The sequence below is a fragment of the Pleuronectes platessa genome, chromosome 6 (assembly GCF_947347685.1).
Source record: "Pleuronectes platessa chromosome 6, fPlePla1.1, whole genome shotgun sequence".
Lineage (NCBI taxonomy): Eukaryota > Metazoa > Chordata > Actinopteri > Pleuronectiformes > Pleuronectidae > Pleuronectes > Pleuronectes platessa.
This window is the reverse complement of record NC_070631.1, coordinates 10,776,223-10,799,811: the sequence shown is the minus strand read 5'-3', so window position 1 is coordinate 10,799,811 and position 23,589 is coordinate 10,776,223. Positions and strand designations below refer to the sequence as shown.

Genomic DNA, 23,589 nt, shown 5'->3' with positions numbered 1-23,589 from the left:
GATTAATATGTCTTCTGATATATGTTTATAGAACAAATATTTTGCTAATAATTGACTAATAATTTTGCTTCGGACAGCATGACCATGTGAAATTAAATATATTCACTATCAAATTTGACAGGCATTGTAAAAGCATATGGCCTTGTAATGACTGTTTAAAAAACACACTAGATTATTAAGTAAATACATATTTAATATTATGATCATTTATCAATGCTTTCCAGGGATCTTATATATATATATATATTATATTATTTTTCTTAATACATACATTTCTATAATATTACACAATATTACATAAATTGTTAGTTGAATACTATTAACACCACCATCAATATTGATCAGAACCTCATATTTCAGAGACAAATACTATAAATATCTATTGAGTAGCAATTAAGTTTGATCAAAAATAAGAATTGCAAATGTCCAGTGCAAAACTGTTAATCTAATGTCTGGTTATTCCCCTTTGTACAGTAGCACAGGATTGGCCTACAGATTTAGCACCTTGTAGATAATTCTGGTGCAGTACCGAAGAACACCTCTAGGGCACGGGGTCAGTAAACAAAAAGTGTGTGAAAGTTTTAGGGAAAAAATGCACTTATGACCCAAACTGAGGACCCTTTCTAAAACTCAGAGAATATCATCTATTTAAGATTAGGAGGCTTTATAGAGGCAAACAGAGTTACGACCGGCCAAATGTCCTCACTTCCCTCACTCTGTTGCTTAAAAACTAAAGCCGGTCCTCACTATGTAGCAACTCCAAGGAAACACACACACACACAATTTGTTATCACAGTTAGTTTAGTTACATATTTGTGTGTTTGAGCTGCTGGATGTCAGGGCAAAACTCTCCGTGTGTCACCTGATATCTAAAAATCAGTGTCCATGGAAAGTCATTCCCTCATTCCAGGGATGCCCACACCAAGGAAATTGTCACTCAAGAGCAATGTCCCTGAATCCCACTGTATGGTCTCAAATGGCAGTGTTGCAGGTTGTGCATTCATTTGATTGAGGAACTATTAACATTTCTTGTAATGGATTGTTGCATTCATGTTGTTCAAGCTAATTTACACGTCAATGTAGCAGCATACCTACTAATTGCCACAACATCTGTCTGTCTCTCTGTCTGTCTGTGGAACCTTTATCTCAGAAACCATTCATCTTATCAGCGTCACACTTGACAACAATGACAGCAAATGGAAATCTGTAAGATCTCATCAATATACATTCTATACATCTATATACGTTTTCTATACATTCCTATAAATCATAAAAAAATAACCATACCATATGCTGCAATTTATATGGTGCTTTATATTGTATGGTACTCTATAATGTCTTTAGATGAGTGAATTGTGAAGAATATACTGTTTATGTTTTGTTTTTTTCTAAAAGCGGAACATAAACTTTTGACTTGATAGTGAAGCAGGTTAGCGTGAGAGCTGCCAGGTTACTGCCACATAATCAGAGTTAGATTGAAGAAGAATCACTGGCTCTGGGCTCGAGTTTCAGATTGATGGGCACCGCAGGCGTGGTAAAACCATCCACTCCGAGCTCCAATGGAATCTGGGGGGAAAAATGTGTAACAAATAAGCTCTACCAAACTCACATCCTATTTCAAATGAGCATACTTAATAAAAAAAAACAGTGTTCTCACCTGTGTCTCCTTGCAGGTGACAAAACTAAAGTTCTGAAGGATCATGACTAAGGACAGCTTCATCGCCAAGAGAGCAAATCGCATTCCAATACAGTTCCTTGGTCCTGCTCCAAAGGGCAGGAAGGCATAGGGGTCGATGTTGCCTTTGTTCTCTTTGCTGAACCTGAAAAAAACATGAACAATTATCAGTAAGTTGCCTCATCTATACTTTTCTCATTTATAGCAGATCAATGAGATGATTAAAAAGAACGGCTCAGTGATTGGCCTTACTCCACTCTCACTTGAGGTGCCCTTAGAAAAGAGAACCAGGACCAAGCCTCAAACAGTCCTGTACTTTGAAGGTCATACCTGACACAGTGTTCTTAACTAACTCATTCAGTGATCGACTAGTGATGCCTCAGTGTTTCTACTGAACAACAAAGAAAGTTTTTTTATTACACCAGCAGTCAGATTTTTTAAGCACTTTTCAGTTTTGGGCTGGATCTATGGCAACTGTCAGTTGATAATGATTTCTCAAAGGGCTCTTTATGTTGTTTTCATTATTGTGAAATGTACTGTGAATGTAATGTTTATTGTGTGTTGTCTGTTTTTGGTCGCAAATTAAGTTTCTGGGGATTAAGTAAACTGTCTAATAAAATCTATCCTTCCATCCTTTGAAAGTGGGGGTCTGGACATGACGGGAGATACATTGACACCCTGGACGAATCGAGTGTATTACAGATATACAAACAAGCAACTATACAAATATCGGGAAGTTTAGTCGAAAGACTAATTTTGGATTAAATCTAAATTTAACCTGCACCTAATCCAGCACAGTACCTTTCAGGTTTGAAGGCCTCAGGTTCAGGCCACAAAGCAGGGTCCCGGTGCAGAGCGTAAATTGGTACCATGACGACAACTCCCTTAGGAACGGTCACACCGTTCACTTCAACTGAGGCCTTCGTCATTCTCTCCAATCGATTGGCAATAGGGTACAGCCTCATTGACTCATTCACCACCATGTCCAGGTATTCCATCTGCATCACGGCTTCATAGGTGGGCTCACACTAGAGGAAGTGGATTTTAAAGTTGTAATAAGTTGGTAGCACAGAACCAGTTGCTAATTCATTGATAAAGCCCTATGAGACAAATTGTGATTTGTGAATATGGGCTATACAAATAAAATTAGATTGATTGATTGATAATTCATTACAGATTATAGATACCTTTTCTGGGAAGGTTTCATCAATCTCCTTTTGCAAGATCTTTTGGATGTGAGGGTGGGTTGCCAGGAGGTAGGATATAAAGCCAAGTGTGCTGCTTGTGGTTTCATAGCCAGCAAAGATGAATATCATGGCCTGAGCCAGGATTTCATGATCAGTCAGCCCTGCAACACACACACACACACACAACATAATTCCACTATTGTATTGTTACTATAATGACTATACTTATAGACTTGTGGGCAACACTGTCGTCTGGAAAGAATCTGAAATGATTTGCTTTGGAAATAATAGCAGGGAGTCGGGTATTGATGTCCTCACAGAGATAGATTGTGCAAACGAAATCAGAAACATGTAAAATATACTAAAATAAGCTTAAGGTATGACTCTAGAGAAAACTATAAACTTAAATGGGTCCATCCAGTTTCTTTCTCTACCTTTTTGCAAACTGCTGTCGTTTTTATTGTTCTCTGAAACCTGAGAGTCCACCATCAGCTGCATGAAGTCCACTCGGTTCTGCCAGACAGAAAACACACAGTTGTTGTTCAAGGGGAATCTTACACAAAACAAAATTGAAAGAAAACAAAACTTCACAAATTCAATCCGCTGTAGCTGCGGTGATTTACTTTGTGGTCAGCCTCCTTCCGATCGGTTTTTATCATCTGCAGGAACCTGTAGAAGTACTTAATCACATCAGTAGGGAATAATGCCAAATCCATCTTATCAAAGACTGGTCCCAAGAATGGAAACAGAACTGAAAAGAATAAGAAGAGATAGTTAATTTGAATGTCAAAGAAAGACAACAAAATAGATATTCTGGTCAGAGAATAATGTTCAACATACCGGTAAGCACAAGTAATGGATTCATGAAGTTGAACTTGACCATTTTCTTGATGTTTGTTACAAACGGATCAGAGGGATGATTGATGGAATCAATGTCCACGCTGAAAGCAGTGCTGGTCACAACATCCATACTGTACGGTCCAAATACTCTGTAAAAAGGGCACGTAATCCCAATTGAGTACAAATTTTTATCTTTTTCATTTTGTTTGCGTGGTAGATACACCCGTCCACCCGTCCACAAAGTCTTGAGGCCGAACATTTGTGTTCACACATACTTCCCCTCTGGAGAATGCAGGGGACTTCAGTGCATGTCTGAACGCAGCTTAACATTACTCACTCTTTAACTTCAATGACTTCATCCGCCTCGACTTTCTTGTGAAGACTCTCGATCAGGTTAGTCGAGTGTTTAAACATTATTGTGTACATCTGCCCCAAAAAAAACAATAAATTGTCAAATCTTTGCATATAGACATCCACCAGTTTTAGTGTGAATATGTGAATAATGCAAAAAAAATTTAAGTACACATTTTGTACCTCTTTCAGTCGGCCACTGGTGAATGACGGTGAGAGCACATTGCGAATCCTCTTCCATTCCTCATCTTCTACAATTGATACAGCATCACGTAAGGGTCCGTTTAGGCCAAAATCCTAAACAACACACCCACAGAGGACACCGTCATTACATTTGGTTCAATTATTAGTCTTCAGCCCCCCCGCCCCCTTGTTGCTTTTCCTTACCCGTCTGTTGGTGAAGACAGAATAACACTCCTTAACCAAGACTGTTTTGATCATCGCTGTGTCCATTATAGCCAAGAGAGGCTGTCTGCCATCGTAACACCTTATATTGCAACAGCAGATATTGAAGTGAGTCGAATACAGCGTGGGACATCGCATGAGACATGTAGTATGTATCCTTAATTCATATCAAACACTTACCCCCACATCCTGCCATATTTATTAAAGCAGTCCGTGTCAACATTGTGGACGCCCTGTGGAGACGAGTGACAGAGGAATCAAAAGTGTCAAAACCATCATCAGCAGAGTGTCAGCTTAGATCACTGGAAACTTGTCTCACCTTCCTGTACTCCAAAAATGTCCCAATGAAGGGCAAAGGTTTGGGTCCACGGATGCCTAACTTCTTAAAAACACCATATGGAGCATATCCATACCTGGGGATTAAAAAAGCAGGAAAGTGAGAACAAATCCATTATTACTGAATAATATTACTATACAATATATATATATATATATATATATATATATATATTATGACTACATATTATAAAAAAGTTTACAATTGTTTTCATGTTTCGTTGAATATCTTTGCCTTTTATAAGAATTCACTGTTGTAAACCTGATACTTGATACCCGAAGCTTCAACTTAGTTTACAGTTTCATAATTTTTCTGTCATCAGCCGCATTTTAGCATGCGCAAAATATTTGAAAACATAAAAATCCTTTCTTTCAGTTTGGTAACCCTAACCCTGCTGTCGAAGGAGCCCATTAAAACAGCCTTTATTATCTTATCAGCTATGCCTGTATGTGAACATTAACATATATAACTAAGGAAAGGTGTATTAGGTGTCCACTGATTTGTTTCTAATCCCCTGTACACATATGGTACCCTCACATGGAGTGATATGAATTATTGTCTGGCTGATTAGAGGTTGTCTTAGGTATATATAGATGACAACATGACTAAATGATCATCATAAACCCCACAGTCTACTGGTACAATAAGACATGTAGAATAGTTCTTACCACACTGATGCATGTCCATGTGTTCATTTTGTACTTTTTTTTCTAAATTAAGTATTTGATGCATGACAGCGTGGAGACACATCATGATTGACAGCTGAGACTGACTCGCGATTGGTTGAGCACAAGACTCTGGCTGCAAATTATAACATCAGGGAAAATTTGGCTTCATTTTTGCACAAAGGGAAGTGGAGACACACTGTTCATCTTTATATGCTGTCTATAGCATGCTGTTTGATGTATATATATAAATAAATAATTTTTAACAGCCACCTTTAAGGCTCTTTACAATAAATTGGCTGAATCAGCATGCATGTTTTCAATCCAGCATTGCAATTGAGAGAGAAATTCTTTAAGATTCATTTATAAACAAAACTGAGCTCAATTACGTACCTATATAGCACGTCTATATGTACATAACCTTGCAGCAGACAATATTTACTTTTACCACTGTTATTGGTACAAAGGATTTATCATAAAGCTGAAAAAACATAAAACAAGTTTGTGCACAGACAATTCAACATATGTATAGTCTGGTATAAGAATCCATTTTAGACCCTAGAGTCTTTTTAATTGGGACACATTACAATCATCTGTAAATTTTTAACTGTAGTCTACCTTTAGTCCAGTCAATTCATCACGTGTGCCTTCATGTACTGTCAAACCTCCAGGGTTGTGGCTTTTTTTTGTATCAGTAACTCAAAGGTTATTTGCCCTTGTTTTCTCAAATTTTGATACATGTATTTGTCCGCAACAAATAAAACTCACCTGGACCCATAAGCACACAAAAATAATTCTGAACTCAACAGCTCATCTCAATTGTGTGATTTCATGTTAGTGATGTGACTTAAAGGAACAGGGGGCTATTTTGGTTTACAAATCCACTGGTGGTATAGGAAACTTAGGGGCACATATAGAAATCATACTATTCAAACAAATGTTTTTTTAATTTGATGCCTCATTAAAAAAGAAGTCTGAGAATCATCCAGTATTTGTTAACTACACGTTAATGTGAGAAAGTGTCTGACTAAACGAGAAACCAAGATGAGAAAAATCAGATCTTACTTAATCTTGATCATTTTATAATGTTATATTTTCTTTTTCCTCTTTTATGATCTCTAACATTCTTTAACTTATGTGCTCTAGTGCTGTGTGATCTTCAATTTGCTTTTAAATTGTTTGCTTTTTAACTTTAAGTACACTTTTTTTCCCTGTTAAAAGTCTTGGGTAGTATTTTCCCTCACTCTTGCTGAGAGTTAAGGGCAGAGGGTGTCGCACTTTTTGATTTGTGGATATGGAATGGTTGAATTTGATTATTAATATTATTGTTGTTGTTTTTGAGAATAAAGACTTGAATCAGTGTCTTCAGCTACGGAAAAGAACAATGACAGTGTTGCCCTGTTTTCCGCTTTAAATGTTGCGGACTCAAACGTTACCGTTTTCCCACGTGGACTCACCACCTCAAATTAAACGTCAGATAAATAGTGCGCGGAAACAAGAAACTAGAAACTGTCACACAGCCTCCTACAAAGAGCTGTAAGGAATGGAAACAGCCCGATTGAGTGTTTCCGCCTTTGTGCGGAATTGTTCACTTTTGTGGGAAACTGTTCAGATCTGGAAGACACACACACAAACAGAATCATACTCACACTGCGATGAGAGTGATGACAAACACTATCAACGTCCAGGTTTCGATGGAAAAGTCCGGAAAGTAGCCCATGGTGCGTTCTGCTGTGCGCCCTGAGCTCTGCGCTCCGTCACCGCTTCTTGAGGTGTGTGAGCTGCACAGAGGTGGTGCCACGGTTAAAAACATGTTGCGTAACTTCTTATCGTCACCATCAGTGCGTGCTGGCCCAGTCCAGGTCAACTGATCAATAAACTTTACCTTTCTCCCACCTAAAGACATAGTTCACCCTAAAATGAAAATGCACTCATTATCTACTCACCACTATGCCGATGGAGAGATGGGTGAAGTGTGCAGTTCAAAAAATACTTTCGGAGTTTAAGGGGTAAGCAGCCAAATCCAGTGCAATTGAGGTAAATGGTGACAAATTCTTAAAATGTAAAACACATAAATGCTTCCATGCTGCTCCAGTGTCCAAATTCAACTCGAATCAAGATCATTTACACCAAGGTTTTAAGCCCTAATGTCTACCATCGTGTCTCTGTCTCCTCAACTTGTCTTGTATCTCTACACTTGCAAAGCCTCTGTTTATGCATTCATTTCACTGTAGCCTGTCTCAGCGAAGAAAATGAGAAGAGAGACAGAAAGGGAGGGAAAGAGAGAGAGAGAGAGAGAGAGAGAGAGAGAGAGAGAGAGAGAGTGGAGGGGGGGGGACACAGAAAGAGACAGACAGGGAGGGACAGAGAGAGACAGAAAAAAAAGAGAGACAGAGGGGAAGAGAGAGAGACAGACACAGACAGACAGAAACAGAGAGAGAGACACAGGGGGAGAGAAGGACACAGAAAGAGACAGACAGGGAGGGTCAGAGAGAGACAGACAGACAGAGAAAGACAGAACGGAAGAGAGAGGGGGACACAGAAAGAGACAGACAGGGAGGGACAGAGAGAGACAGTAAAAAAAGAGAGACAGAGGGGGAGAGAGAGAAAGAGACATGATAAAATTAAAACAATAAATCGGTCTAATCTGGCCATAGATAAAAGAACCTCCCAGCTTTGGACCCAAGTGTACTGTCTGTATTTGTCATGCATTTCTATCCATATGTCAGTTAACCTGTGAGTTTCCACCACCTGTTTCATGGCTGTTTCGAAGCAGCATGAGGTTCAATGTGATTTCTGTCCAGCTGATCGTTCTCTGTGCAGTTAAAAAAAACTCTTCAGGCCCACACTGACTTAAAACCCCACTAAACTAATTGTGGTGACTATTCAAAAAACAAAACTTGTCACCTGATGGTGGTTTGGGATGGTTCTTAACTCGATTCCAGAGTGAATAAAAAAGAAAGGTTGCGAAGGTTATGATGTCTTTGGGTGAGGTTCCCGTTTATTTCAACAAAAAGAATAAGGCAAGTTGACAAACAAAAAGCTTCTATTGATTCTCTGGCTGTCGTGTAAAAACTGTGTCTCTCCCACCACCACTCAACTCAAACTAATCAGCTCTCCTGATCTCTAACAGCTGGGGCAGATTCTGGGGTAAAAGAAAGGAACAGAAACAATACTGCACCCTAAGTAAATACCTACACAACATAAAAAATGGCTCCTACACTAATGAAAATAATTATTTTTGTCAGGTCCTGCGTTGGGAGCGTATTCATTTATTAAAATATAACCTATTAAAGTCTATAAATTTGCTCGTCAGTATAACCTACAATCTTCAACTTTGATTTTGTTCATGTTTTTAAATATAATGCAGGAACTTTTTGAATCTGTTGCACTTCTTAAGGTTTGTCCTGCTGCGAATGAGCAGTCGGTGAGAGGCTGGTTATCTTCAGCACAGTCCTCCTCCTCCACCTCCTCTTCTTCCATGCTGGACTCTGGCTGTTTCTCCTGCTGCTTCTCCCTGGTCCTGCTTGTTGGTCCTTTCTTAGCATGAGAGACACTAATGTTGCTCAGCTGTTTTCTTTTGAGAACAAGGACTTTAAAAAAAATTCTCCACCATCAGGTCTTCATCATTGTCCCTCACTGTGTCCCCTGCTGCTCTGTCTGCAGTGTTTGAATCCACAGTCTGCTGCTTGTCCTTTCTTTGACAGCTGGTACACTCTGGTTGTCTTTTAATGTATCTGTGTCTTTCTGACCCTGCCGTGCCTCTTTTGTCCTCTCACTATCTTGTTGGGTCTGTCTCTGAGTGTCTCCTTTCACCTCCTCCCCTTTAGAGGAGACGGAGAGGGAGTGACACAGAGTCAGTCTCAATTGGGCTCAGAGCAAACTGAAGATGTTTGGAGCATCAACAGTCACACTGGTGATTATTGTAGCAAAGATGTTAACCGAGACAAGGCCGACATGGAGGTTTTGTGGGCTGCATAAAGGTAAGCATGTGTTTTTGATTATGTCATGAGGATGAACATTCAACAGAGCTAAGAAAGTAGGTGTTTGTGGTATTGTGAGGCTAACTGAGTATCGCTAATGAAAACTTGTTGTGGGTCCCATAGCCATGGGCATGATATAGTAAATATAAACATTAAATATAATATAGGTATTTGGTAGATAACATTAGTTAAATTTTTCAGGTGTAGCAACATGTAAAATTAATTAATGCATCAATAAAGTTAACTACATAAACATTGCTTATCCTTTTTACATCTGTCAGTGGAGTTATAATTAGTCCTGTAAAAACAATTAATTTGATAAATATATTTCCTCATATATATCTATAGGAATACTGTAAGTATATCCCCCAAAACATTGCTTCTGCGGTATCAAATTTGACAAGCATTTTCATGGACACCTGTAAAACCATATGCCTTGTAGTGACTTGTAGTTTCAAACACACATGAGATCAATAAGTAAATATTGTACACATTTAATATTATGATCATTTATCAATGCTTTCAAGGGATCTGTAAGATTTCATCAATAGACATTGTATACATTTATATACGTTTTCTATACATCTCTATAAATCGGAAAAACATACTATATTATGGTACTAAAACATGTCTTTAGATGAGTGATTCGCGAACTTGAACTACAGACAACCTTATAACTGAAGAATAATAATCTACTGTTTATGTTATTTTTTCTAAAAGCTGAACATAAACTGTTGACTTGGTAGTGAAGCATGTTAGAGTGAGAGCTGCCAGGTTACTACTACATAATCAGAGTTAGATCGAAGAAGAATCAGTGGCTCTGGGCTCGAGTTTCAGTTTGATCGGCACCGCAGGAATCGTTAAAGCAGCCAATCCCAGCTCCATCGGAATCTACGAAAACAATATGTATCAGAAATGAGGCTATATCAAAGCTCACATCCTAATTCAAACGACCAAACTTAATAACAACCAGTCTTCTCACCTGTGTCTCTTTGCAGGTGACAAAGCTAAAATTCTGAAGGACCATGACTAAGGCCAGCTTCATCGCCAATAGAGCAAATCGCATTCCAATACAGTTCCTTGGTCCTGCTCCAAAGGGCAGGAAGGCATAGGGGTCGATGTTGCCTTTGTTCTCTTTGCTGAACCTGAAAAAAACATGAACAAATATCAGTAAGTTGCCTCATCTATACTTTCCTCATTTACACAAGATCAATAAGATGATTAAAATGGCCAGTTCAGTGATTGGCCTTACTCCACTCTCACTTGAGGTCCCCTTAGAAAAGAGGACAAGGACAAGCCTCAAACAGTCCTGTCCATTGAAGGTTTTTTATTCCCACCCGTCAGATTTCTTAAAGAAGGCTGTGAATTTAACACTCTGAATTTAACCTGCCATTAAACCAGTACAGTACCTTTCAGGTTTGAAGACCTCAGGCTCAGGCCACAAAGCAGGGTCCCGGTGCAGAGTGTGAATTGGTACCACGACAACAACTCCCTTAGGAACGGTCACACCGTTCACTTCAACTGAGGCCTTCGTCATTCTCTCCAATCGACTGGCAATAGGATACAGCCTCATTGATTCATTCACCACCATGTCCAGGTATTCCATCTGCATCAGGCCTTCATAGGTGGGCGCACACTAAAGGAAGTCAATTTAAAGTTGAAATGAGTTGGTATCACAGAAACACTTACTAATTAATTATAGTTATTTAAAAAAAAAAGTAAAGTAACCTTTTCTGGGAAGGTTTCATCAATTTCTTTTTGCAGGGTCTTTTGGATGTGAGGGTGGGTTGCCAGGTTGTAGGATATAAAGCCAAGTGTGCTGGTGGTGGTTTCATAGCCAGCAAAGATGAAAAACATGGCCTGTGCCAAGATTTCATTATCAGTCAGCCCTGCAACACACACACAACATAATGCAACTGTTGTATTGGGACTATTATAAAAAACCCTATGGACTGGTGGCCATCATTGTGGTATTAAGGCTCAGAAAATGTTTGCTTGGCAATGGATGATATTCATTGTGAGTGTGTGTCTGTGTGTGTGTGTGTGTGTGTGTGTGTATGTGTGTGTGTGTGTGTGTCTGTGCGTGTGTGTGTGAGGTTGTGAGAGCTGGTTATAAGCGGAGTTATGCCTACCTGCTGAGTATTGTATGTCACATAATAACGCAAAGTGAAAGCGGTATCTACCAAGTTTATGCTGGGTTCAGCCTTTCGAGAACAATGCAACCCCCGTTGGATGCTTCTTAATATTGTCTGATTCTTTGTTTGAACTTGAGGCTCTAAACAGCAGAGATGGCAATCATATGAAAATATTTGTAAGATAATACCCCACCTAGAGGGAGGGGAAGCAAAGAGGCAGAGAAGTACAACAGTTGATGTGATTAATGCACATTGATTTTTGGTAGGCCAATAAACCTAATGAAAAAGAAGAAGTTTGGAGTCATCTCTAGTCGCCTCCAAACTTCCAGTTTTACTTGTCAGTAGTAGACAGCATATAGTTCAACAACTATGCACAATGAAACACAGTGTGAACATTGATATCTTTGACCACATTCTTTGTTTACATGTAAAATATACTAAAATAAGCTTAAGGTATGACTATAGATACAACTATGAACTTAAATGTGTTCCTCCAGTTTCTTTCTCTACCTTTTTGCAAACTGCTGTCGTTTTTATTGTTCTCTGAAACCTGAGAGTCCACCATCAGCTGCATGAAGTCCACTCGGTTCTGCCAGACAAAAACACACAGTTGTTGTTCAAGGGGAATCTTACACAAACCAAAATAAAAAAAAAATTAAACTTCACAATTAAATCCATTGTAGCGGCAATGAATTACTTTGTGGTCAGCCTTCTTCCGATCGGATTTTATCATCTGCAGGAAGCTGTAGAAGAACTTGGAAACTTCAGTTGGGAAGAATGCTACGTCCATCTTATCAAGGACTGGTATCAAGAATGGAAACAGAACTGAAAGGAATAAGAAGAGATACAGTTAATTTGAATGTCAAAGAAAGACGACAAAATAGATATTCTGGTGACAGAATAATGTTCAACATACTGATAAGCACAACAAGAGGTATCACGAAATCGAACTTGACCATTTTCTTGATGTTTTTTACAAATGGATCAGAGGGATGATTGATGGAATCAATGTCCACGCTGAAAGCAGTGCTGGTCACAACATCCATACTGTACGGTCCAAAAACTCTGTAAAAAGGCACGTAATTCAAATTGAGTACAGTAATACATATAATCCTTGAGTAAGAAAAAGTTAAACAAATGGGAAAATAATAATCAATCTCGTCACAAAGAGTAAAGCAGTTTTCAGACACAACCTTTGGAGGATATCCTGAGAGTTGGGTCTGTGATGCAAGATATAATATGTATTCATTCTGCTGTGGCAATTACGTGTTTCGGTTTACAGCACACTGACACCAGCATCGGCCCTGATCACCAAAATCTCTCTTGATCTATTCACCAGTGTCTTCTACGTTCTTTTATCATAAGACATTGGATTTATTTTTATCTTTTTAATTTTGTACCGTGTACGATATGTCATTAACCCCCCCACTCCACGAAGAGTTCTCAGAACCGCTCCTCCAGACTTTCTGAGGACTTAAACCCAAGTCCACAAAACCTGGAGGTCGGACATTTGTGTTCACACATACAGTACATCCCCTCTGGAGAATGCAGGGGAGTCAGTGCATGTCTAAAAGCAGCTTAACATTACTCACTCTTTAACGTCAATGACTTCATCCGCCCCGACTTTCTTGTGAAGACTCTCGATCAGGTTAGTCGAGTGTTTAAACATTATTGTGTACATCTGCCAAAAAGAAAACAATGAATATTCCAATTCTAGCATTTAGACATCAACCACTTTTAGTGTGAATATGTGAATAATGCTAAAAAACTGTACACATTTTGTACCTCTTTCAGTCGGCCACTGGTGAATGATGGCGAGAGCACATTGCGAATTCTCTTCCATTTCTCATCTTTTACCATTGATACAGCATCACGTAATGGTCCGTTTAGGCCCAAATCCTAAATAAAACGGCCACAGAGGACACTGTCATTACATTTAGTTCAATTATTAGTCTTGAGCCCCCCCCCCAGTGTTGCTTTTCCTTACCCGTCTATTGGTGAAGACAGAATAACACTCCTTAACCAAGACTGTTTTGATCATGGCTGTATCCATTATAGCCAAGAGAGGTTGTCTGCCATCGTAAAACCTTGTAATGTAACAGCAGATATTGAAGTGAGTCGAATACAACGTGGGACATTGCATGAGAATGGAGGATGTATTCTTAATTCATATCAAACACTTACCCCCAAATCCTGCCATATTTCTTAAAGCAGCCCATGTCAAAATTGAGGCCCTGTGGAGACGAGTGACAGAGGAATCAAAAGAGTCAAAACCATCATCAGCAGTGTCAGCTTAGATCACTCGAAATGTGTCTCACCTTCCTGTACCCCAAAAATGTCCCAATGAAGGGCAAAGGTTTGGGTCCACGGATGCCTAACTTCTTAAAAACGCCATATGGAGCATATCCATACCTGGGGATTAAAAAAGCAGGAAAGTGAGAAAAATCCATTATTAATGAAGTCATATGTGTATATATATTATTTAAACATATTATTAAAAGTTTCCAATTGTTTTTATGTTCGTTTAATATATTTATTCCTTTTATATAACTTAACAGTTGTAAACCACTTTCAGCTGCATTTCATGTATGAAAGGTACAATTTAAATAAAGTTTAGTTTTACTTACTTCTTGCACCCTACTATCAAACAACATGATGATGATCACCAGCCGGTTGCTGCCTGAAATACAGGTCATAAACCCCACGGCCTACTGGTACGATAAGACATGCAGAATAGTTCTTACCACACTGATGCGTGTCCAAGTGTTCATTTTGTAAATTTTGTTTGAATTAAGTATTTTGATGCATGACGACGTGGAGAAACATCATGATTGACAGCTGAGACTCACTAGGGATTGGTTGAGCACAAGACTCTGGCTGTGATTTACAGCATCAGGGATAATTTGCACAAAGGGAGGAAGTGGAGAGACATTGTTCATCTTTATATGCTGTCTATAGCATGCTGTTTAATTATATAAATATATAAATATTTTAATTTTAACAGCCACCTTTAAGGCGCTTTACAATACAATGGCTGAATCTGTATGGATGTTTTCAATCCAGCATTGCAATTGAGAGAAAAAAATCGCTATTGTTATTTACAATATTTACTTTTACCATTGTTATTGGTACAAACAATTGATCATAAACTAGAATAAAATAAAACACTTTTGTGAACAGACAATTCAACATATTTATAGTCTGATATTAGAATCCATTTTAGACCCTAGAGTTTTTTTAATTGGGACACATAACATTCATCTGTAAATCTTTAACTGTAAGCTACCTTTAGTCCAGTCAAATCATCACGTGTGCCTTCATGCACTGACAAATCTCCAGGGTTGTGTTTTTTTTTGTATTTGTTTATATGGATTATTATTATTATTATTATTATTATTTGACAATAAAGACTGAGCCTTAGAATATATTGGTTTATTTTGTTTTTTGATAATAATTAGCCTTGAAACAGTGTTTTCAGCTATGAAAACAACATTGACAGTGTTGCCCTGTTTTCCACGTCTGATAAATAGTTTGCGGAAACAAGAAACTAGGAACTGTCACACAGCCTCCTATAAAAGGAGGTAAGAAAAGGAAAACAGGGAAATTGTTCTCTTTTGTTTGGGAAACTGTGCAGATCTGGAGGAGACACACACAAACAGAATCATACTCACACTGCGATGAGAGTGATGACAAACACTATCAACGTCCAGGTTACGATGGAAAAGTCCGGAAAGTAGCCCATGGTGCGTTCTGCTGTGCACCCTGAGCTCTGAGTTCTGTCACTGCTTCTCTCGGTTGAGGTGTATAAGCTGCAGAGAGGCGGTGCCACGGTTAAAAACATGTTGCGTAACTTCTTATCATCACCATCAGTGCATGCCAGCCCAGTCCAGGTCAACTGAACAATAAACTGCATATTTCTCCAACTCACCACTATGCCGAGTTGGTGAAGTTTTTGAGTCCACAAAACACTTCAGGAGTTCTAGGGGTAAAAAGTGTTTCAGCCAAATCCAATATAATTGAAGTAAATGCTGACTAATTCTTTAAACGTAAAAAAACAGCAAAAAACTAAAACAGAAAATGCCTCCATACTGTTCCTGTGGTGTCAGGCAAGTGTCCGTAAGCAATTAAATTCAAATTCGACTCGAAAGAAGGTCATTTACACCATGTTAATGTCTTTAGACCAGTAGTAGCCAACCAGTCGTACGTGATCGACGGCTCAATCTCGACCTTCGTCATTAACGATCCCCCTAACTCTGTGGACTCACTGGCTCCACAGGGCTACAGGGCCACAGCTTGTGGTCATTTTTTTGCTTTAAAATATTTGGTACATTACATTACATTACAGTATAATTGATCAGGTGTAAATTCAAATATTTTAATTAATCTCTAAAGTTAAGTACATAAACATTTTAAAACCTTTTTTTATCTGTCAGTATAATTATAATTAGTCCTATTAAAATAATTTAAAAAAATTGAATTTTCTAACAATCAGATTAATATGTCTTCTGATATATGTTTATAGAACAAATATTTTGCTAATAATTGACTAATAATTTTGCTTCGGACAGCATGACCATGTGAAATTAAATATATTCACTATCAAATTTGACAGGCATTTGTAAAAGCATATGGCCTTGTAATGACTGTTTCAAAAACACAGTAGATTATTAAGTAAATACATATTTAATATTATGATAATTTATCAATGCTTTCCAGGGATCTTATATGTATATATGATCTTATATATATATATATATATATATATATATATATATATATATATATATATATATATATAATATTCTTTTTCTTAATACATACATTTCTATAATATTACACAATATTAAATAAATTGTAAGTTGAATACTATTTACACCACCATGAATATTGATCAGAACCTCATATTTCAGAGACAAATACTATAAATATCTATTGAGTAACAATTAAGTTTTATCGAAAATAAGAATTGCAAATGTCCAGTACAAACTGTTAATCTAATGTCTGTTTATTCCTCTTTGTACAGTAGCACAGGATTGGCCTACAGATTTAGCACCTTGTAGATAATTCTGGTGCAGTACCGAAGAACACCTCTAGGGCACGGGGTCAGTAAACAAAAAGTGTGTGAAAGTTTTAGGGAAAAAATGCACTTAAGACCCAAACTGAGGACCCTTTCTAAAACTCAGAGAATATCGTCTATTTAAGATTAGGAGGCTTTATAGAGGCAAACAAAGTTAGGACCGGCCAAATGTCCTCACTTCCCTCACTCTGTTGCTTAAAAACTAAAGCCGGTCCTCACTATGTAGCAACTGCAAGGAAACACACACACACAATTTGTTATCACAGTTAGTTTAGTTACATATTTGTGTGTTTGAGCTGCTGGATGTCAGGGCAAAACTCTCTGTGTGTCACCTGATATCTCAAAATCAGTGTCCATGGAAAGTCATTCCTTCATTCCAGGGATGCCCACACCAAGGAAATTGTCACTCAAGAGCAATGTCCCTGAATCCCACTGTGTGGCCCCCATGGTTTCAAATGGCAGTGTTGCAGGTTGTGCATTCATTTGATTGAGGAACTATTAACATTTCTTGTAATGGATTGTTGCATTCATGTTGTTCAAGCTAATTTACACGTCAATGTAGCAGCATACCTACTAATTGCCACAACATCTGTCTGTCTCTCTCTCTGTCTGTCTGTGGAACCTTTATCTCAGAAACCATTCATCTTATCAGTGTCACACTTGACAACAATGACAGCAAATGGAAATCTGTAAGATCTCATCAATATACATTCTATACATCTATATACGTTTTCTATACATTCCTATAAATCGAAAAAAATTAACCATACCATATGCTGAAATTTATATGGTGCTTTATATTGTATGGTACTCTATAATGTCTTTAGATGAGTGAATTGTGAAGAATATACTGTTTATGTTTGTTTTTTTTCTAAAAGCGGAACATAAACTTTTGACTTGATAGTGAAGCAGGTTAGCGTGAGAGCTGCCAGGTTACTGCCACATAATCAGAGTTAGATTGAAGAAGAATCACTGGCTCTGGGCTCGAGTTTCAGTTTGATGGGCACCGCAGGCGTGGTAAAACCATCCACTCCGAGCTCCATCGGAATCTAGGAAAACAATATGTATCAGAAATTAGGCTATACCAAAGATCACATCCTAATTTTATCGACCACAATTAATAAAAACCAGTGTTCTCACCTGGGTCTCCTTGCAGGTGACAAAGCTAAAGTTCTGAAGGATCATGACTAAGGACAGCTTCATCGCCAAGAGAGCAAATCGCATTCCAATACAGTTCCTTGGTCCTGCTCCAAAGGGCAGGAAGGCATAGGGGTCGATGTTGCCTTTGTTCTCTTTGCTGAACCTGAAAAACACATGAACAATTATCAGTAAGTTGCCTCATCTATACCACTTTTCTCATTTATAGCAGATCAATGAGATGATTAAAAAGAACGGCTCAGTGATTGGCCTTACTCCACTCTCACTTGAGGTGCCCTTAGAAAAGAAAACCAGGACCAAGCCTCAAACAGTCCTGTACTTTGAAGGTCATACCTGACACAGTGTTCTTAACTAACTCATTCAGTGATCGACTAGTGATGCCTCAGTGTTTCTACTGAACCACAAAGAAGGTTTTTTTATTACACCAAAAGTCAGATTTTTTATGCACTTTTCAGTTTTGGGCTGGACCTATGGCAACTGTCAGTTGATAATGATTTCTCAAATGGCTCTTTATGTTGTTTTCATTATTGTGAAATGTACTGTGAATGTAATGTTTATTGTGTGTTGTCTGTTTTTGGTCGCAAATTAAGTTTCTGGGGATTAAGTAAACTGTCTAATAAAATCTATCCTTCCATCCTTTGAAAGTGGGGGTCTGGACATGACGGGAGATACATTGACACCCTGGATGAATCGTCTGTATCACAGATATACAGACAAGCAACTATACAAATATCGGGAAGTTTAGTCGAAAGACTAATTTTGGATTAAATCTAAATTTAACCTGCACCTAATCTAGCCCAGTACCTTTCAGGTTTGAAGGCCTCAGGTTCAGGCCACAAAGCAGGGTCCCGGTGCAGAGCGTAAATTGGTACCATAACGACAACTCCCTTAGGAACGGTCACACCGTTCACTTCAACTGAGGCCTTCGTCATTCTCTCCAATCGATTGGCAATAGGGTACAGCCTCATTGACTCATTCACCACCATGTCCAGGTATTCCATCTGCATCACGGCTTCATAGGTGGGCGCACACTAAAGGAAGTGGATTTTAAAGTTGTAATAAGTTGGTAGCACAGAACCAGTTGCTAATTCATTGATAAAGCCCTATGAGACAAATTGTGATTTGTGAATATGGGCTATACAAATAAAATTAGATTGATTGATAATTCATTACAGATTATAGATACCTTTTCTGGGAAGGTTTCATCAATCTCCTTTTGCAAGATCTTTTGGATGTGAGGGTGGGTTGCCAGGAGGTAGGATATAAAGCCAAGTGTGCTGCTTGTGGTTTCATAGCCAGCAAAGATGAATATCATGGCCTGAGACAGGATTTCATGATCAGTCAGCCCTGCAACACACACACACACACACACACACAACATAATTCCACTATTGTATTGTTACTATAATGACTATACTTATAGACTTGTGGGCAACACTGTCGTCTGTAAAGAATCTGAAAAGATTTGCTTTGGAAATAATAGCAGGGAGTCGGGTATTGATGTCATCACAGAGATAGATGGTTCAAACGAAATCAGAAACATGTAAAATATACTAAAATAAGCTTAAGGTATGACTCTAGAGAAAACTATAAACTTAAATGGGTCCATCCAGTTTCTTTCTCTACCTTTTTGCAAACTGCTGTCGTTTTTATTGTTCTCTGAAACCTGAGAGTCTACCATCAGCTGCATGAAGTCCACTCGGTTCTGCCAGACAAAAAACACACAGTTGTTGTTCAAGGGGAATCTTACACAAAACAAAATAAAAAAAAAATTAAACTTCACAATTAAATCCATTGTAGCGGCAATGAATTACTTTGTGGTCAGCCTTCTTCCGATCGGATTTTATCATCTGCAGGAAGCTGTAGAAGAACTTGGAAACTTCAGTTGGGAAGAATGACACATCCATCTTATCAAAGACTGGTCCCAAGAATGGAAACAGAACTGAAAGGAATAAGAAGAGATACAGTTAATTTGAATGTCAAAGAAAGACGACAAAATAGATATTTTAGTGACAGAATAATGTTCAACATACTGATAAGCACAACAAAAGGGTCCAGGAAGTTGAACTTGACCATTTTCTTGATGTTTGTTACAAACGGATCAGAGGGATGATTGATGGAATCAATGTCCACGCTGAAAGCAGTGCTGGTCACAACATCCATACTGTACGGTCCAAATACTCTGTAAAAAAGGTAGTAATTCCAATTGAGTACAGTAATACCTATAATCCTTGAGTAAGAAAAAGTAAACAAATGGGAAATCACAAAGACTGAAGCAGTTTTCAGATGCAACCTCTGGAGGATGTCCTGAGAGTTGAGTCCGTGATGCAGATGCAGGCAGAGGCAGGACATACCATGTATTATTTCTGCTGTGGAGATCACGTGTTCCTGTTTACAGCACACTGACACCAGCATTGGCCCTGATCACCAAAAGCTCTCTTGACCTTTTCACCAGTGTCTTCTACGTTCTTTTATCATAAGATTTATTATTTCTCATTTCTCTGTAAAAAAAGTCTTGAGGCCGAACATTTGTGTTCACACATACATCCCCTCTGGAGAATGCAGGGGAGTCAGTGCATGTCTGAAAGCAGCTTAACATTACTCACTCTTTAACTTCAATGACTTCATCCGCCCCGACTTTCTTGTGAAGACTCTCGATCAGGTTAGTCGAGTGTTTAAACATTATTGTGTACATCTGCACAAAAGAAAAAAAAAAATTGTCAAGTATTTGCAAATAGACATCAACCAGTTTTAGTGTGAATATGCGAATAAACTGAAAAAAGTTAGTATTTTTAACCTCTTTCAGTCGGCCACTGGTGAATGACGGAGAGAGCACACTGCGGATCCTCTTCCATTGCTCATCTTCTACTATTGATATAGCATCACTTAAGGGTCCGTTCAAGCCAATATCCTGAACCACACACCCACAGAGGACACCGTCATTACATTTAGTTCAAATTAAATTAACCAAATGTCCCCCCCCCCCCCCCGTGTTGCTTTTCCTTACCCGTCTGTTGGTGAAGACAGAATAACACTCCTTAACCAAGACTGTTTTGATCATCGCTGTGTCCATTATAGCCAAGAGAGGCTGTCTGCCATCGTAAAGCCTTTTAATGCAACAGCAGATATTGAAGTGAGTCGAATACAGGTTGGGAAATCGCATGAGACATGTAGTATGTATCCTTAATTCATATCAAACACTTACCCCCACATCCTGCCATATTTATTAAAGCAGTCCGTGTCAACATTGTGGACGCCCTGTGGAGACGAGTGACAGAGGAATCAAAAGTGTCAAAACCATCATCAGCAGAGTGTCAGCTTAGATCACTGGAAACTTGTCTCACCTTCCTGTACTCCAAAAATGTCCCAATGAAGGGCAAAGGTTTGGGTCCACGGATGCCTAACTTCTTAAAAACACCATATGGAGCATATCCATAACTGGGGATTAAAAAAAGGAGGAAACTGAGACCACGTCCATTATCAAAAAGTTTACAATTGTTTTTATGTTCATTGAATATCTTTGTCTTTTATGTGAATTCACTGTTGTAAAGCTCTTTCAGCTGCATTTCATGTATGGAAGGTAATAAAAAAATGTAATAAAGTTTTCAATATGAACAATTCAAATTAAGTTTTTCGTGCATCGACTTTTTTCTCTTGTTCTATTTTTAAATGAAAAATGTGAGAAAAACAAGTTGTCTGTTTACTTACTTATTGCACCTTACTATCAAACAACATGAATCATGACTTCATGTGACTGTCATGTCTATTTGATAACATTATAGTATCTGTGTTCTTTGATGGGTTTATCAGTCAAAACCCAGTACTTGATACTCCGAAGTTTCAGTTTACTTTTCTGTCATCAGCTGCATTTCTCTATCTGCAAACGGGCTAATTGTGATTTGTGAAAATGGGCGAGACCAATAAAATGTTTTTTATTGTTTGAACTGGTTCTTATTGTGTGACTTGTGTTTTGAAAGATGCTTTCTAAATAAATTATTATCGTGATCCTGGATCATGACCATTATGGTGGATCATGGATCATGGCGGGAGCTGATTGTGGATTATGATTATAGCTAGATTGCTTACAATTAAAATATACCTACTCACATATACAACCAAAATATACCTCTTTATTAATTCTAGATGCAGTCTTTTCTAATAAAATGTTTAAATTTTCTTGTTTTGATGACTTCTATTGAACTTCTGTCCGTCCTGTGAGAGGGATTCGTCACTCTTGTCGTTTTTCCACACTCTTGTTGATGATGTTGCAACTTGTTAAGCCCTATGAGGCAAAGTGTGATTTGTGGAGGATTATTATTATTATTATTATTATTATTATGTGACAATAAAGAATTAAGCGTATAAAGCCTTAAAATTAAATAATCATTTATTTTGTTTTTCTGATAATAAGCAGCCTTGAATCAGTGTCTTCAGCTACGGATAACCACAATGACAGTTTTGCCCTGTTTTCCACTTTAAATGTTACGGACTAGTATTCCCCTCTCTGCTGGAGAGGTTGTGGTATAATTTGCGACTTTTCCCACATTTTCTGGGATTGCCCTAAATTGCAGAAGTTCTGGGAGGGGGTGAAGGGGGAGGTACGTGAGATCTTGAACTTGACCTACAACAGCTGATTTTGGGAACTACACCTTCAAGGGGGCTAAGGAAAAATTAATTGTATATGATCAGAGTTATGATGCTAATTGCCCACAAAATTATCACAGTAAATTGGCTAAAGCCCCACCTACCGTGGACCAGTGGGCCCAGAGGCTCCAGGCCTTGAATTGCATGGAAAGTTTAACTGCAAGCCTAAGACTCCGGATGGACATTTACTTTGCAAAGTGGACACCTGTGATAACGTATCTGTTAAAATGAATATTCTGTTGACATTTTACTGGATAAGCTGGACTGGATGTGAAACTATGTGAACCTATTGGGATAACTCTTCTGCCATTTGTGTTCTCTTTTTATTTTGTCTTCACTTGTAATATTGTATGACATGCTGTGTGAGACTCACTGTCAAGGTACTTGTTCTAATGAAAAAGTTTTAAAAAAAACGGACTCAAACGCTACAGTTTTCACACGTGGACTCACAACCTCGAATTAAACGTCAGATAAATAGTGCGCCGAAACAAGAAACTAGAATCTGCCACACAGCCTCCTACAAAGAGCTGTAAGGAAAGGAAACAGCCAGATTGCGTGTTTCCGCATTTGTGCAGAATTGTTCACTTTTGTTTGGGAAACTGTTCAGATCTGGAAGACACACACACCAACAAAATCATACTCACACTGCGATGAGAGTGATGACAAACACTATCAACGTCCAGGTTTCGATGGAAAAGTCCGGAAAGTAACCCATGGTGCGTCCTGCTGTGCGCCCTGGGCTCTGCGCTCCGTCACCGCTTCTCTGGGTTGAAGTGTGTGAGCTGCACAGAGGCGGTGCCACGGTTAAAAACATGTTGCGTAACTTCTTATCGTCACCATCAGTGCGTGGTGATTCAGTCCAGGTCAACTGATCAATACACTGCACCTTTCTCCCACCTAAAGAGATAGTTCACCCAAAAAACGAAAATTCATACATTATCTACTCTCCACTATATATAGTATAGTATAGTATACAGTATATATATATATCAGTAAGCAGAGGACATTTAGGCCATCAACATGGCCATCGCCATTTACTTCAATTGGATTGGATTTGGCTGTAACGCTGTTTAACCCTTGAACTCTTGAAGTGTTTTGTGGACACTTCACCCACCCCTCAATCGGCATAGTA

General features: G+C 38.4%; 3 protein-coding genes across 3 annotated transcripts; all 3 read right to left on the bottom strand.

Moving 5' to 3' along the window:
- Window positions 1-783: 783 nt before the first annotated feature.
- On the bottom strand, window positions 784-7,681 carry LOC128441992 (cytochrome P450 3A40). Its single transcript, XM_053424141.1, has 14 exons — window positions 7,407-7,681; window positions 7,110-7,241; window positions 4,778-4,871; window positions 4,639-4,691; window positions 4,441-4,540; window positions 4,237-4,350; window positions 4,040-4,128; window positions 3,703-3,851; window positions 3,486-3,613; window positions 3,297-3,375; window positions 2,863-3,023; window positions 2,477-2,703; window positions 1,658-1,820; window positions 784-1,566 (listed from the first exon to the last, which is right to left on the bottom strand). Exons 2-14 carry the CDS (start codon window positions 7,178-7,180, stop codon window positions 1,471-1,473), a joined length of 1,524 nt encoding a protein of 507 aa, XP_053280116.1. The 5' UTR covers window positions 7,181-7,241; window positions 7,407-7,681; the 3' UTR covers window positions 784-1,470.
- A 2,240-nt stretch (window positions 7,682-9,921) lies between these two features.
- On the bottom strand, window positions 9,922-15,387 carry LOC128441993 (cytochrome P450 3A40). The gene is made up of 13 exons (XM_053424142.1): window positions 15,250-15,387; window positions 13,897-13,990; window positions 13,763-13,812; window positions 13,566-13,665; window positions 13,364-13,477; window positions 13,171-13,259; window positions 12,495-12,643; window positions 12,276-12,403; window positions 12,089-12,167; window positions 11,172-11,332; window positions 10,853-11,079; window positions 10,426-10,588; window positions 9,922-10,334 (listed from the first exon to the last, which is right to left on the bottom strand). The coding sequence occupies exons 1-13, from the start codon at window positions 15,318-15,320 to the stop codon at window positions 10,239-10,241; spliced, it is 1,521 nt and encodes a 506-aa protein (XP_053280117.1). The 5' UTR covers window positions 15,321-15,387; the 3' UTR covers window positions 9,922-10,238.
- A 1,521-nt stretch (window positions 15,388-16,908) lies between these two features.
- Window positions 16,909-23,260, bottom strand: LOC128441989 (cytochrome P450 3A40). The gene is made up of 13 exons (XM_053424138.1): window positions 23,102-23,260; window positions 21,158-21,251; window positions 21,019-21,071; window positions 20,821-20,920; window positions 20,611-20,724; window positions 20,420-20,508; window positions 19,847-19,995; window positions 19,628-19,755; window positions 19,440-19,518; window positions 19,000-19,160; window positions 18,618-18,844; window positions 17,796-17,958; window positions 16,909-17,704 (listed from the first exon to the last, which is right to left on the bottom strand). The coding sequence occupies exons 1-13, from the start codon at window positions 23,170-23,172 to the stop codon at window positions 17,609-17,611; spliced, it is 1,524 nt and encodes a 507-aa protein (XP_053280113.1). The 5' UTR covers window positions 23,173-23,260; the 3' UTR covers window positions 16,909-17,608.
- Window positions 23,261-23,589: the final 329 nt, after the last annotated feature.